Source organism: Coregonus lavaretus (assembly GCF_964263955.1).
Source record: "Coregonus lavaretus genome assembly, chromosome: 3".
Lineage (NCBI taxonomy): Eukaryota > Metazoa > Chordata > Actinopteri > Salmoniformes > Salmonidae > Coregonus > Coregonus lavaretus.
The window spans coordinates 51,480,357-51,492,002 of NC_139990.1; the positions used below are offsets into that span (position 1 = coordinate 51,480,357).

Here is an 11,646-nt window from a genome sequence, read left to right on the forward strand (position 1 = left end):
TGACTAGGTGGAAAATCTGTCGATCTGCCCTTGAGCAAGGCACTTAACCCTAATTGTTCCAGGGTCGCTGTCAATAATGGTTGATGCCTGACACTCTCTGAGGGTGTCTCAGGGGGAGTGAGATATGCAAAAAACACATTTCCATTTCACACCATACACTTGTAAGCACCCCCTATTTGATTTGACATTTTGACGCTCTATTATGCAACAAATATATGTGGTATATAAGGTCGAATTTATAAATATACCATGGTGCTATTATAGCTTAATCCATTGTGTTACGCAAACAGTCTTTACATCCCTCACTCATTTGCTGGGGTGTTACTATAGGCGGGGAGGGGGTCCTATTTTAACGAGGTCAGCAGATGTATATAGGGGCTCATACTGATGATATGATAGACACAGGGAACAGAGGGGACAGTGGGAATGTACATACAGCATATTCTGGTTGCTCCAATGTGACACTCATCCGATCTCCCATCTCATCATTTTCTCACATTTTATGGTAATCCCTGAGGTAGCTGGACATCCTGTAGCAGTACATTTTATGGTGACACTGAGCCCTATCCACCCAAGCATACATACAGTGGGGAGAACAAGTATTTGATACACTGCCGATTTTGCAGGTTTTCCTACTTACAAAGCATGTAGAGGTCTATAATTTTTATCATAGATACACTTCAACTGTGAGAGACGGAATCTAAAACAAAAATCCAGAGAATCACATTGTATGTTTTTTAAGTAATTAATTTGCATGTTATTGCATGACATAAGTATTTGATGCATCATACGTTTCCTGTAGGTCTTGACCAGGTTTGCACACACTGCAGCAGGGATTTTGGCCCACTCCTCCACACAGAGCTTCTCCAGATCCTTCAGGTTTCGGGGCTGTCGCTGGGCAATACGGACTTTCAGCTCCCTGGAAAGATTTTATATTGGGTTCAGGTCTGGAGACTGGCTAGGCCACTCCAGGACCTTGAGATGCTTCTTACGGAGCCACTCCTTAGTTGCCCTGGCTGTGTGTTTTGGGTCGTTGTCATGCTGGAAGACCCAGCCACGACCCATCTTCAATGCTCTTACTGAGGGAAGGAGGTTGTTGGCCAAGATCTCGCGATACATGGCCCCATCCATCCTCCCCTCAATACGGTGCAGTCGTCCTGTCCCCTTTGCAGAAAAGCATCCCCAAAGAATGATGTTTCCACCTCCATGCTTCACGGTTGGGATGGTGTTCTTGTGGTTGTACGCATCCTTCTTCTTCTTCCAAACACGGCGAGTGGAGTTTAGACCAAAAATATATATTTTTGTCTCATCAGACCACATGACCTTCTCCCATTCCTCCTCTGGATCATCCAGATGGTCATTGGCAAACTTCAGACGGGCCTGGACATGCGCTGGCTTGAGCAGGGGGACCTTGCGTGCGCTGCAGGATTTTAATCCATGACGGCGTAGTGTGTTACTAATGGTTTTCTTTGAGACTGTGGTCCCAGCTCTCTTCAGGTCATTGACCAGGTCCTGCCATGTAGTTCTGGGCTGATCCCTCACCTTCCTCATGATCATTGATACCCCACGAGGTGAGATCTTGCATGGAGCCCCAGACCGAGGATGATTGACCGTCATCTTGAACTTCTTCCATTTTCTAAAAATTGCGCCAACAGTTGTTGCCTTCTCACCAAGCTGCTTGCCTATTGTCCTGTAGCCCATCCCAGCCTTGTGCAGGTCTACAATTGTATCCCTGATGTCCTTACACAGCTCTCTGGCCTTGGCCATTGTGGAGAGGTTGGAGTCTCAAATCAAATCAAATCAAATTTTATTGGCCACATGCGCCGAATACAACAGGTGCAGACATTACAGTGAAATGCTTACTTACAGCCCTTAACCAACAGTGCATTTATTTTTAATAAAAAAGTAAAATAAAACAACAACAAAAAAGTGTTGAGAAAAAAAGAGCAGAAGTAAAATAAAATAACAGTAGGGAGGCTATATATACAGGGGGGTACCGGTGCAGAGTCAATGTGCGGGGGCACCGGCTAGTTGAGGTAGTTGAAGTAATATGTACATGTGGGTAGAGTTAAAGTGACTATGCATAAATAATTAACAGAGTAGCAGCAGCGTAAAAAGATGGGGTGGGGGGGCAGTGCAAATAGTCCGGGTAGCCATGATTAGCTGTTCAGGAGTCTTATGGCTTGGGGGTAGAAGCTGTTGAGAAGTCTTTTGGACCTAGACTTGGCACTCCGGTACCGCTTGCCAAGCAGTAGCAGAGAGAACAGTCTATGACTAGGGTGGCTGGAGTCTTTGACAATTTTGAGGGCCTTCCTCTGACACCGCCTGGTATAGAGGTCCTGGATGGCAGGAAGCTTGGCCCCAGTGATGTAATGGGCCGTTCGCACTACCCTCTGTAGTGCCTTGCGGTCGGAGGCCGAGCAGTTGCCATACCAGGCGGTGATGCAACCAGTCAGGATGCTCTCGATGGTGCAGCTGTAGAATTTTTTGAGGATCTGAGGACCCATGCCGAATCTTTTCAGTCTCCTGAGGGGGAATAGGCTTTGTCGTGCCCTCTTCACGACTGTCTTGGTGTGTTTGGACCATGATAGTTCGTTGGTGATGTGGACACCAAGGAACTTGAAGCTCTCAACCTGTTCCACTACAGCCCCGTCGATGAGAATGGGGGCGTGCTCAGTCCTCTTTTTTTTCCTGTAGTCCACAATCATCTCCTTTGTCTTGGTCACGTTGAGGGAGAGGTTGTTATCCTGGCACCACACGGCCAGGTCTCTGACCTCCTCCTTATAGGCTGTCTCATCGTTGTCGGTGATCAGGCCTACCACTGTTGTGTCGTCAGCAAACTTAATGATGGTGTTGGAGACGTGCCTGGCCATGCAGTCATGGGTGAACAGGGAGTACAGGAGGGGACTGAGCACGCACACCTGAGGGGCCCCCGTGTTGAGGATCAGTGTGGCAGATGTGTTGTTACCTACCCTTACCACCTGGGGGCGGCCCATCAGGAAGTCCAGGATCCAGTTGCAGAGGGAGGTGTTTAGTCCCAGGACTGCTGAGCTGTAGTCAATGAATAGCATTCTCACGTAGGTGTTCCTCTTGTCCAGGTGGGAAAGGGCAGTGTGGAGTGCAATAGAGATTGCATCATCTGTGGATCTGTTGGGGCGGTATGCAAATTGGAGTGGGTCTAAGGTTTCTGGGATAATGGTGTTGATGTGAGCCATGACCAGCCTTTCAAAGCACTTCATGGCTACAGACGTCAGTGCTACGGGTCGGTAGTCATTTAGGCAGGTTATCTTAGTGTCCTTGGGCACGGGGACTATGGTGGTCTGCTTGAAACATGTTGGTATTACAGACTCAGTCAGGGACATGTTGAAAATGTCAGTGAAGACACTTGCCAGTTGGTCAGCACATGCTCGGAGTACACGTCCTGGTAATCCGTCTGGCCCTGCGGCCTTGTGAATGTTGACCTGCTTAAAAGTCTTACTCACATCGGCTACGGAGAGCGTGATCCCATAGTCATCCGGAACAGCTGGTGCTCTCATGCATGCTTCAGTGTTGCTTGCCTCGAAGCGAGCATAGAAGTGGTTTAGCTCGTCTGGTAGGCTTGTGTCACTGGGAAGCTCGCGGAGTCTGTTTGATTGAGTGTGTGGACAGGTATCTTTTATACAGGTAACGAGTTCAAACAGGTGCAGTTAACACAGGTAATGAGTGGAGAACATGAGGGCTTCTTAAAGAAAAACTAACAGGTCTGTGAGAGCCGGAAATCTTACTGGTTAGTAGGTGATCAAATACTTATGTCATGCAATAAAATGCAAATTAATTACTTAAAAATCATACAATGTGATTTTCTGGATTTTTGTTTTAGATTCCGTCTCTCACAGTTGAAGTGTACCTATGATAAAATGTACAGACCTCTACATGCTTTGTAAGTAGGAAAACCTGAAAAATCGGCAGTGTATCAAATACTTGTTCTCCCCACTGATCAATCAGTCAATCATTCAATTGACCAATCAAAATGTATTTATATTGCATTTGTCATAAAGTGCTTAGTATTTATTCCCACTGCTCGTTTACCATTTTCAGTGTTGGTTGGTTATGCACCATGCAGCACTGTAGCCTACAAGCCTAGTCAATTCCTGCTAGTGTAACAAGACATGGGCAATGAAACATTACATTTACATTTACGTCATTTAGCAGACGCTCTTATCCAGAGCGACTTACAAATTGGTGCATTCACCTTATGATAGCCAGTGGGACAACCACTTTACAATTTTTTTTTTCTTATAATTTTTTTTTCTTATAATTTTTGTTGTTAATTTTTCTTTTCTTTAAAACAAAATATATTTCTTATTTTACATTTTTTTAGAGTATATGTTTAATTTTCATTTGTTTTCTATATATATATTGTTGTTGTTTTTTTATTTTTGTTGTTAATTTATTTTTATGTGTTTAATTTTTTTATTTATTATTATTATTATTATTATTATTATTATTATTATTATTATTTATATATATATATATTTTTTTACATTTTTGTGGGGGTGGGGTGGGGGGGGGGGGGTAGAAGGATTATTTTTATAACATCAACTCCTTATAGAAAATATTCTCCCTGTTTGACCATGTTTCCTTGTTCTCTCTGTCAGGCTGCAGCTCAGGAACTGGACGAGCTATGTTTCCTCTCAGCCCAGTCCATGTCCACCCTGGAGACCTCCGACCACTTCCAGATGGTCAAGCTGCTGGGAGAGGGATCCTACGGCAAGGTCATGCTGGCCGTCCACAAGAAGAGAGGTCAGTAAAGCACCAGAGATCACTGTAGTGGTCCCTAACCCTGGTCATGGAGAGTTATGGGGTGGGCAGGCGTTATAAATTATGCCTTCCTGTATTATACTTATGCTAAAACATGTATTATTTTCTACTGAGCCATTTACTTTATGTTCGTATTCTTATCTTTTATTATTTCTCATTGTTGTTGCATTGTCGAGAATGAACCTGCCAGTAAGCATTTTGTTGGACGTGTATATCATGTGTATCTTGTACATCCAACTAATAAAACTTGAAACTTGTTCTAGTGAAATATGGGTCTGAAGAGGGTTACAGTTCAGAGGATAAAACTACATGTGAACAGTGGGTGGTTTATTTGTCCAACATGAGGGTAGAGGTGTTTTTATATAGTGTCAACTTAACCTTTAGCATGAGTATTGCTGTTATGAAGTGCTTTACTACATTCTTGGGGATACGGTTGCTGTGGGGTGTCCTCAGGGGAGAACAACTGCCCCTTTTCATTGAAACCAAGCAGGGTTGGATAGGTTACTTTCTAAATGTAATACGTAACAGTTACAAGTTACCTGTCCAAAATTGTAATCACTAACTTTTGGATTACCCAAACTCAGTTATCTGATTACTTTCCCCTTAAGAGGCGTTAAAAGAAGACAAAAATTATCCTTCAAACACATTTGGTGTGTCATCATAGAGGTCTCTGACCTTTGGTCAGACTCGCTCAGGTGGAACAAACTTAAACGTACGCCTTTTTTCAATGCTGAATTGAATGTCATTGACAAAACAGAAAGGTGTCATAAAGTATTTTTTCGCAAACATCCTTTCTGAATTTAAAAATAATCCAAGAAGTAATCATCTAGTTTTTCAAAAGTATCTATAATCTAATTAGAATATTTATTAGTAAAAAAAAAATTGTAATCGGATTACATGTAACTGATTACATGTATTCAGTTACTCTCCAACCCTGAAACGACAGAAGTTCAAGGCCGACCGCAGTACTGCAGGCATTGTTAGCCAAAAATGGGATCCCCCACTATAGTGAATGGAAAAATGTAAATCTTTGTGGTGAATCTTTGTGTAAATAAAACAACTTTCGAAGACAATCATGTTACCAAATATTGCTTCTATTATGTCCTTGAACAGATTATTTTAAAATCGCACACAGAAGAAGCTATAAGGATAATTTAGTTACTAACGGTAGCCTGCAGTACCCCGGTCGGCCTTCAACTTGAGTTACTACATGAGAGGAGGCAGCACTGAGCTAGCCTGCAACGTCACTTCCTGAAGTAGCTCAAACTGCGCATGAGACGCCATCTTATCCGACTTCATTTGGCTTCAATGCGCTTTTGAGTCTTCACATAGGAATGAATGCTGTCACGTGATCAATGGCTTTGTCCATTCATAAACAGACATTGGCTGTCCTCTATCTAAACCCCTGGGAATAGGGAGGTAATTTAGATATCCCCGGTGCTATATGGAATCTGCCAGGATGTTTTCATGTTTTCAATGCGGTCACAGTGTTGACAACATTATTTACTCTATAATTTATCTATTTATGTTTTGGTGCAGTATTTGGTTAGATTTGAATGTATTTATCTTCCTTTCCATCAGGCACTCCCATGGCTCTGAAGTTCTTCCCCCGTCAGTCCACATCCCTCTTCGCTTTCCTGCGTGAATACAACCTCTCCCTCTCTTATTGCACTCATCCCTCTCTCACCCGGGCCCTGGGCATCTTCTTCTCCACCCCCTGCTACTACGTCTTCGCCCAGCAGGCTGGTCTCTATGGAGACCTCTACAGTGTCATCGTGTCAGAGGTCAGTTAGAATCATAAATCTGTTAAAAGACTCTGAGTCAGTCATACATGAGAGGGTTTTCATTTCAATGTCAAAGCAATAAAAATAAGTGCACAACACAGACCCAGTATTGCAATTCCTCCGAGGTCTACCACCACCTCTACTGCCCCATATTACCCTGGTCCCAGTTGCCCTCTTCCCTCTGTCAGTGAGTACATGATAAAGACTTCAATGGAATCCCTCCTGTGGCTTCCACCTCGTCCCCTCTAGTGTCTCTTTGATTGTGTCGGTCTCTGCCAGTAACCTACAGTTTATACTCTATTTCTCTAAGTGGATGATAAGCTTGCATCATCTTCAAGACCCTGGTGCTTGCCTACGGAGCAGCAAGGGGAACTGCCTCTCCTTACCTTCAGGCTATGTTCAAACCCTACATCCCAACCCGACCACTCCGTTCTGCCACCTCTGGTCTCTTGGCCCTCCCACCCCTACAGGAGGGCAGCTCCCGCTCAGCCCAGGCCAAGCTCTTCTCTGTCCTGGAAGCCCAATGGTGGAACAAGCTTCCCCCTAAAGTCAGGACAGCGGAGTGCCTGCCTATCTTTTGAAAACATCTGAAACCCTACCTCGTTGAAGAGTATCTTAAATAACTCTCACAGTGCTCTTTTTGTGTGACCTATCTAGTAAACTAAACCTAGCAGCGGCCTAGGTTAAACCATGACCCAAAAGGAATCCAGGCCATACCATATATGAAACAATGATATACAGTATAATGTCGTTTCTCTTTCTCCCTCTATCTCTCTCTCTCTGTCTCCAGGTGGGTGTAGATGAAGAGTGTGTCCAGAGGGTAATGTCTCAGCTGAGTGGTGCCGTCTCACACCTCCACTCCATGGGCTTCGTCCACCGTGACATCAAACCAGAGAACATCTTCCTGTGTGACCACGCCTGTCGCTGGGTCAAACTGGGTGACTTCGGCCTGGCCCGCCCCACCGGCTGCACTGTCCGCGCTGTCTGGTACGACTCGCCCTTCTGCACGCCCGAGGTGGAGCAGGCCAAGGAGTCAGAGAAAGTGAGGGAGCAGAGAGAGGAGGATGGAGAGGAGGAGGAGAACATTTGGATCACAGTGGAGACCACTATAGACAGCTGGGCCCTGGGGGTGCTGGTCTACTGCCTGCTGACGGGATGCTTTCCCTGGGAAGAGACCACCCACGACGACCCCGCCTACCGGAGGTACAAGGAGTGGTACGACCGCGAGACGGAGAGGGAGGAAAGGAGCGAGGGACTGAGAGGGGAGGAGGAAGAAATTTGGTGCGAAGGTGAAAGAGAAAAGGACAATATCCTGAGCCTGGAGGAGAATCAGAAGTTGAACCCTGTGGCCCCACATTTTGAAGGCTTCAGCCCACTGCTGATGTCTCTTTTCAGGGAGCTGCTTAACCCGCAGGCCAGGCTTCGAGGAGGCCCTGACGAGATCCTCAGCTACCTGGGGGGGCCCTGGTTGATGGAGACGGAGAGAGAGGAGAAGAGGAAAGCAAAGGAGGTAGAGAAGAAGGCCAGGAAAATAAGAGAGGCAGGAGCAGTGGAGGAAGGGAGGGAGAGGGAAGGAAGAGGGGAGAGATAAAGTGTTTCATACTAGACAGGTTCGAGAATTTTTAAGATGTACTGTACATTTTCTAAGAGAATATTTGCTTTATAGAGGTTGATATTATGAATATATTGCTGAACATTTCTTACTCTGTATTGATAGAATTGAGACTACTGTATTTTGATATTGCTGTATGTTTTTCCTTGTAATAGTACTTCTACGGTGTAATGCAACTTAATATTATGTGTGTGTGAGCGTGCATGTGCCATGCCTGCCTGTGTATGTGCGTGCTTGAGCATGATCGTGAGCGTGCATGTGCGTCCATGTGTGCTTAGAGGTAGCTAGCCTCTTAAGAGAATAAATGAACTAGCGCTCCTTCAACACACAGGCTGTATTATAATGATCACTCTATGACACTTTATGTTGTAAAAATATCTGAATAAACCAGTTTGTATTTATATACATGTCTTACTTCTCTATGTATGTCTAATACACTTTTTCTTGTATTGTTTTTAAATAATACATTTTCCAATATGCAAACCTAGAGATTTTGTCCAATAGAAAAGGTATGTCAGCAAAACATCTAGATTAGCCACAAGAGTACCCGGCTCCACGAGGGGACTAAAGGGGGCTTAGTCCCCTCAGTTCAAACTTTAGCCCCCTCAGTTTTAGTTTTATGTCACTATATAAAAATAGCAAAAAAGTTAAAATAATTGAGTGACAGGTTGGCGCAAAAAAAAATGTATCTCCGCTGCGCTGTCAGCACAATGGACAAAACGCGCGGTGGTGTGTGTAGGCGGGCTATGTAAAGCTACTGGAGCGGTTTAGTATGACTCCTTTGACTTTCCATAAAAAGCGGGAAAAAACGCTTCTCATCTCTGTTGTAGGCTAAGTGAATAACGTCATGTAATATTTGATTTTGATTTATAAGGGCGGGGTCAAGTTTAGCAGTCAGGCACTGGCGAAGTACGCCGTGTTGGAGGCCGAACTGACTCCTTCCTGCTCCTCTGCTGTTCCTGTGGGTGCCGTTCTGCAGGAGTGTCTTCCCTATGATTGGGTGGGTGCGTGAGGTTTTCATCCCGACATTTGCCGCGTGAAGGTTCCAAAATGCAATTTGCGGGAAACACCGTTCTAAAATGTGCACCGCACATGCAAGCGGTTTCATGGACAGAGATGGAAATGTCCGTTAGAAAGAGGGGGGGATTTAAACATGCAACAACTATCATGGGTTGCTAATATGATTAGGATAATTCCTTTGGCCTCAAGACAATGAAAGAAAGTTGAAAGAAAACCAATAAAACAGAATACATATGAGTAAATATTTATGAAAAGTAATTGCCTCCACGTTTCTATGGTGGGATTTTGGCTATAGGCTATTTTGAAGCAAGGTAAGACATGCCTCATAATATGATGTAAAACGTCCAGGTTTCAAACAATGAAGGAACAGGAAAAATATAGCGATGCTAATGATGGTAGATGGAAAGGCTTTCCCAAAAACCGTCTCTATTAAACGTCAACAACTACAGACCAGTATCCCTTCTTTCTTTTCTTTCCAAAACTATTGAGCGTGCCGTCTTTAGCCAACTCTCTTGCTATCTCTCTCAGAATGACCTTCTTGATCCAAACCAGTCAGGTTTCAGGACTGGTCATTCAACTGAGACTGCTCTTCTCTGTGTCACGGAGGCTCTCCGCACTGCTAAAGCTAACTCTCTCTCCTCTGCTCTTGTCCTTCTAGACCTGTCTGCTGCCTTTGATACAGTGAACCATCAGATCCTCCTCTCCACCCTCTCCGAGCTGGGCATCTCCGGCGCGGCTCACTCCTGGATTGCGTCCTACCTGACCGGTCGCTCCTACCAAGTGGCGTGGCGAGAAGCTGTCTCCGCACCACGTGCTCTCACCACTGGTGTCCCCCAGGGCTCAGTTCTAGGCCCTCTCCTTTTCTCCCTATACACCAAGTCACTTGGCTCTGTCATATCCTCACATGGCCTCTCCTATCATTGCTACGCTGACGATACACAACTAATCTTCTCCTTTCCCCCTTCTGATAACCAGGTGGCGAATCGCATCTCTGCATGTCTGGCCGACATATCAGTATGGATGACGGATCACCACCTCAAGCTGAACCCTGGCAAGACGGAGCTGCTCTTCCTCCCGGGGAAGGACTGCCCGTTCCATGATCTCGCCATCACGGTTGACAACTCCGTTGTGTCCTCCTCCCAGAGTGCGAAGAGCCTTGGCGTGACCCTGGACAACACCCTGTCGTTCTCCGCCAACATCAAGGCGGTGACCCGATCCTGCAGGTTCATGCTCTACAACATTCGGAGAGTACGACCCTGCCTTACACAGGAAGCGGCACAGGTCCTAATCCAGGCACTTGTCATCTCCCGTCTGGATTACTGCAACTCGCTGTTGGCTGGGCTCCCTGCCTGTGCCATTAAACCCCTACAACTCATCCAGAATGCCGCAGCCCGTCTGGTGTTCAACCTTCCCAAGTTCTCTCACGTCACCCCCCTCCTCCGCACACTCCACTGGCTTCCAGTTGAAGCTCGCATCCGTTACAAGACCATGGTGCTTGCCTATGGAGCAGTGAGGGGAACGGCACCTCCGTACCTTCAGGCTCTGATCAGTCCCTACACCCAGGCGAGGGCATTGCGTTCATCCACCTCTGGCCTGCTGGCTCCCCTTCCTCTGCGGAAGCATAGTTCCCGCTCAGCCCAGTCAAAGCTGTTCGCTGCTCTGGCACCCCAATGGTGGAACAAGCTCCCTCACGACGCCAGGACAGCGGAGTCACTCACCACCTTCCGGAGACATTTGAAACCCCACCTCTTTAAGGAACACCTGGGATAGGATAAAGTAATCCTTCTACCCCCCCCCCCCCCCCAAAAAAAAAAAAAAAAAAAGTATAATTGTAAAGTGGTTATCCCACTGGCTATAGGGTGAATGCACCAATTTGTAGTCGCTCTGGATAAGAGCGTCTGCTAAATGACGTAAATGTGCCCTTGAGCAAGGCACTTAACCCTAATTGCTCCTGTAAGTCGCTCTGGATAAGAGCGTCTGCTAAATGACTAAAATGTAAATGTAAATGTAACTAGCTACAAAGTGTAGTTAATTTATTTTGCAAATTCCATCGCATGTGCTACAGAAACACCACAAACAATAGTGCTAGGTGCCTGCACACTTGAATTAAAGGGTAACTACTCTCAAAAATAAATATTTCTGAGATTTTTCCCAGACCTCAAAAGTGGTCCCCTGATGTGGTTTAAGCATTGTTATGGCCTTAGAACATACAATTTTGTTGTTTTTCTGAAGGAAAAAAAAAGTGTAACTTTGAGAACGAAAACTTGAACAAATTTGGGAAAATCTGAAACCTATGAATTTCTGACTCAGTTTATCTGTTTCAATAATAGGTACTACTATTAGCCTTCTACACAGTACAGCTTGGGTTGGCCTGACTGTGAAAGACCAATATGGGATTTATCATGTTATGTCATTCAGAGTGTATGTCAC

General features: G+C 45.3%; 1 protein-coding gene across 1 annotated transcript; it reads left to right on the forward strand.

The window, feature by feature from the left end:
* Positions 1–392: 392 nt before the first annotated feature.
* LOC311107856 (serine/threonine-protein kinase SBK2-like) lies at positions 393–8,175 on the forward strand (the record flags this gene model as incomplete). The annotated part of the gene is made up of 4 exons (XM_084150422.1): positions 393–428; positions 4,638–4,782; positions 6,382–6,584; positions 7,375–8,175. 4 exons carry the CDS (start codon positions 393–395, stop codon positions 8,173–8,175), a joined length of 1,185 nt encoding a protein of 394 aa, XP_084006548.1.
* Positions 8,176–11,646: the final 3,471 nt, after the last annotated feature.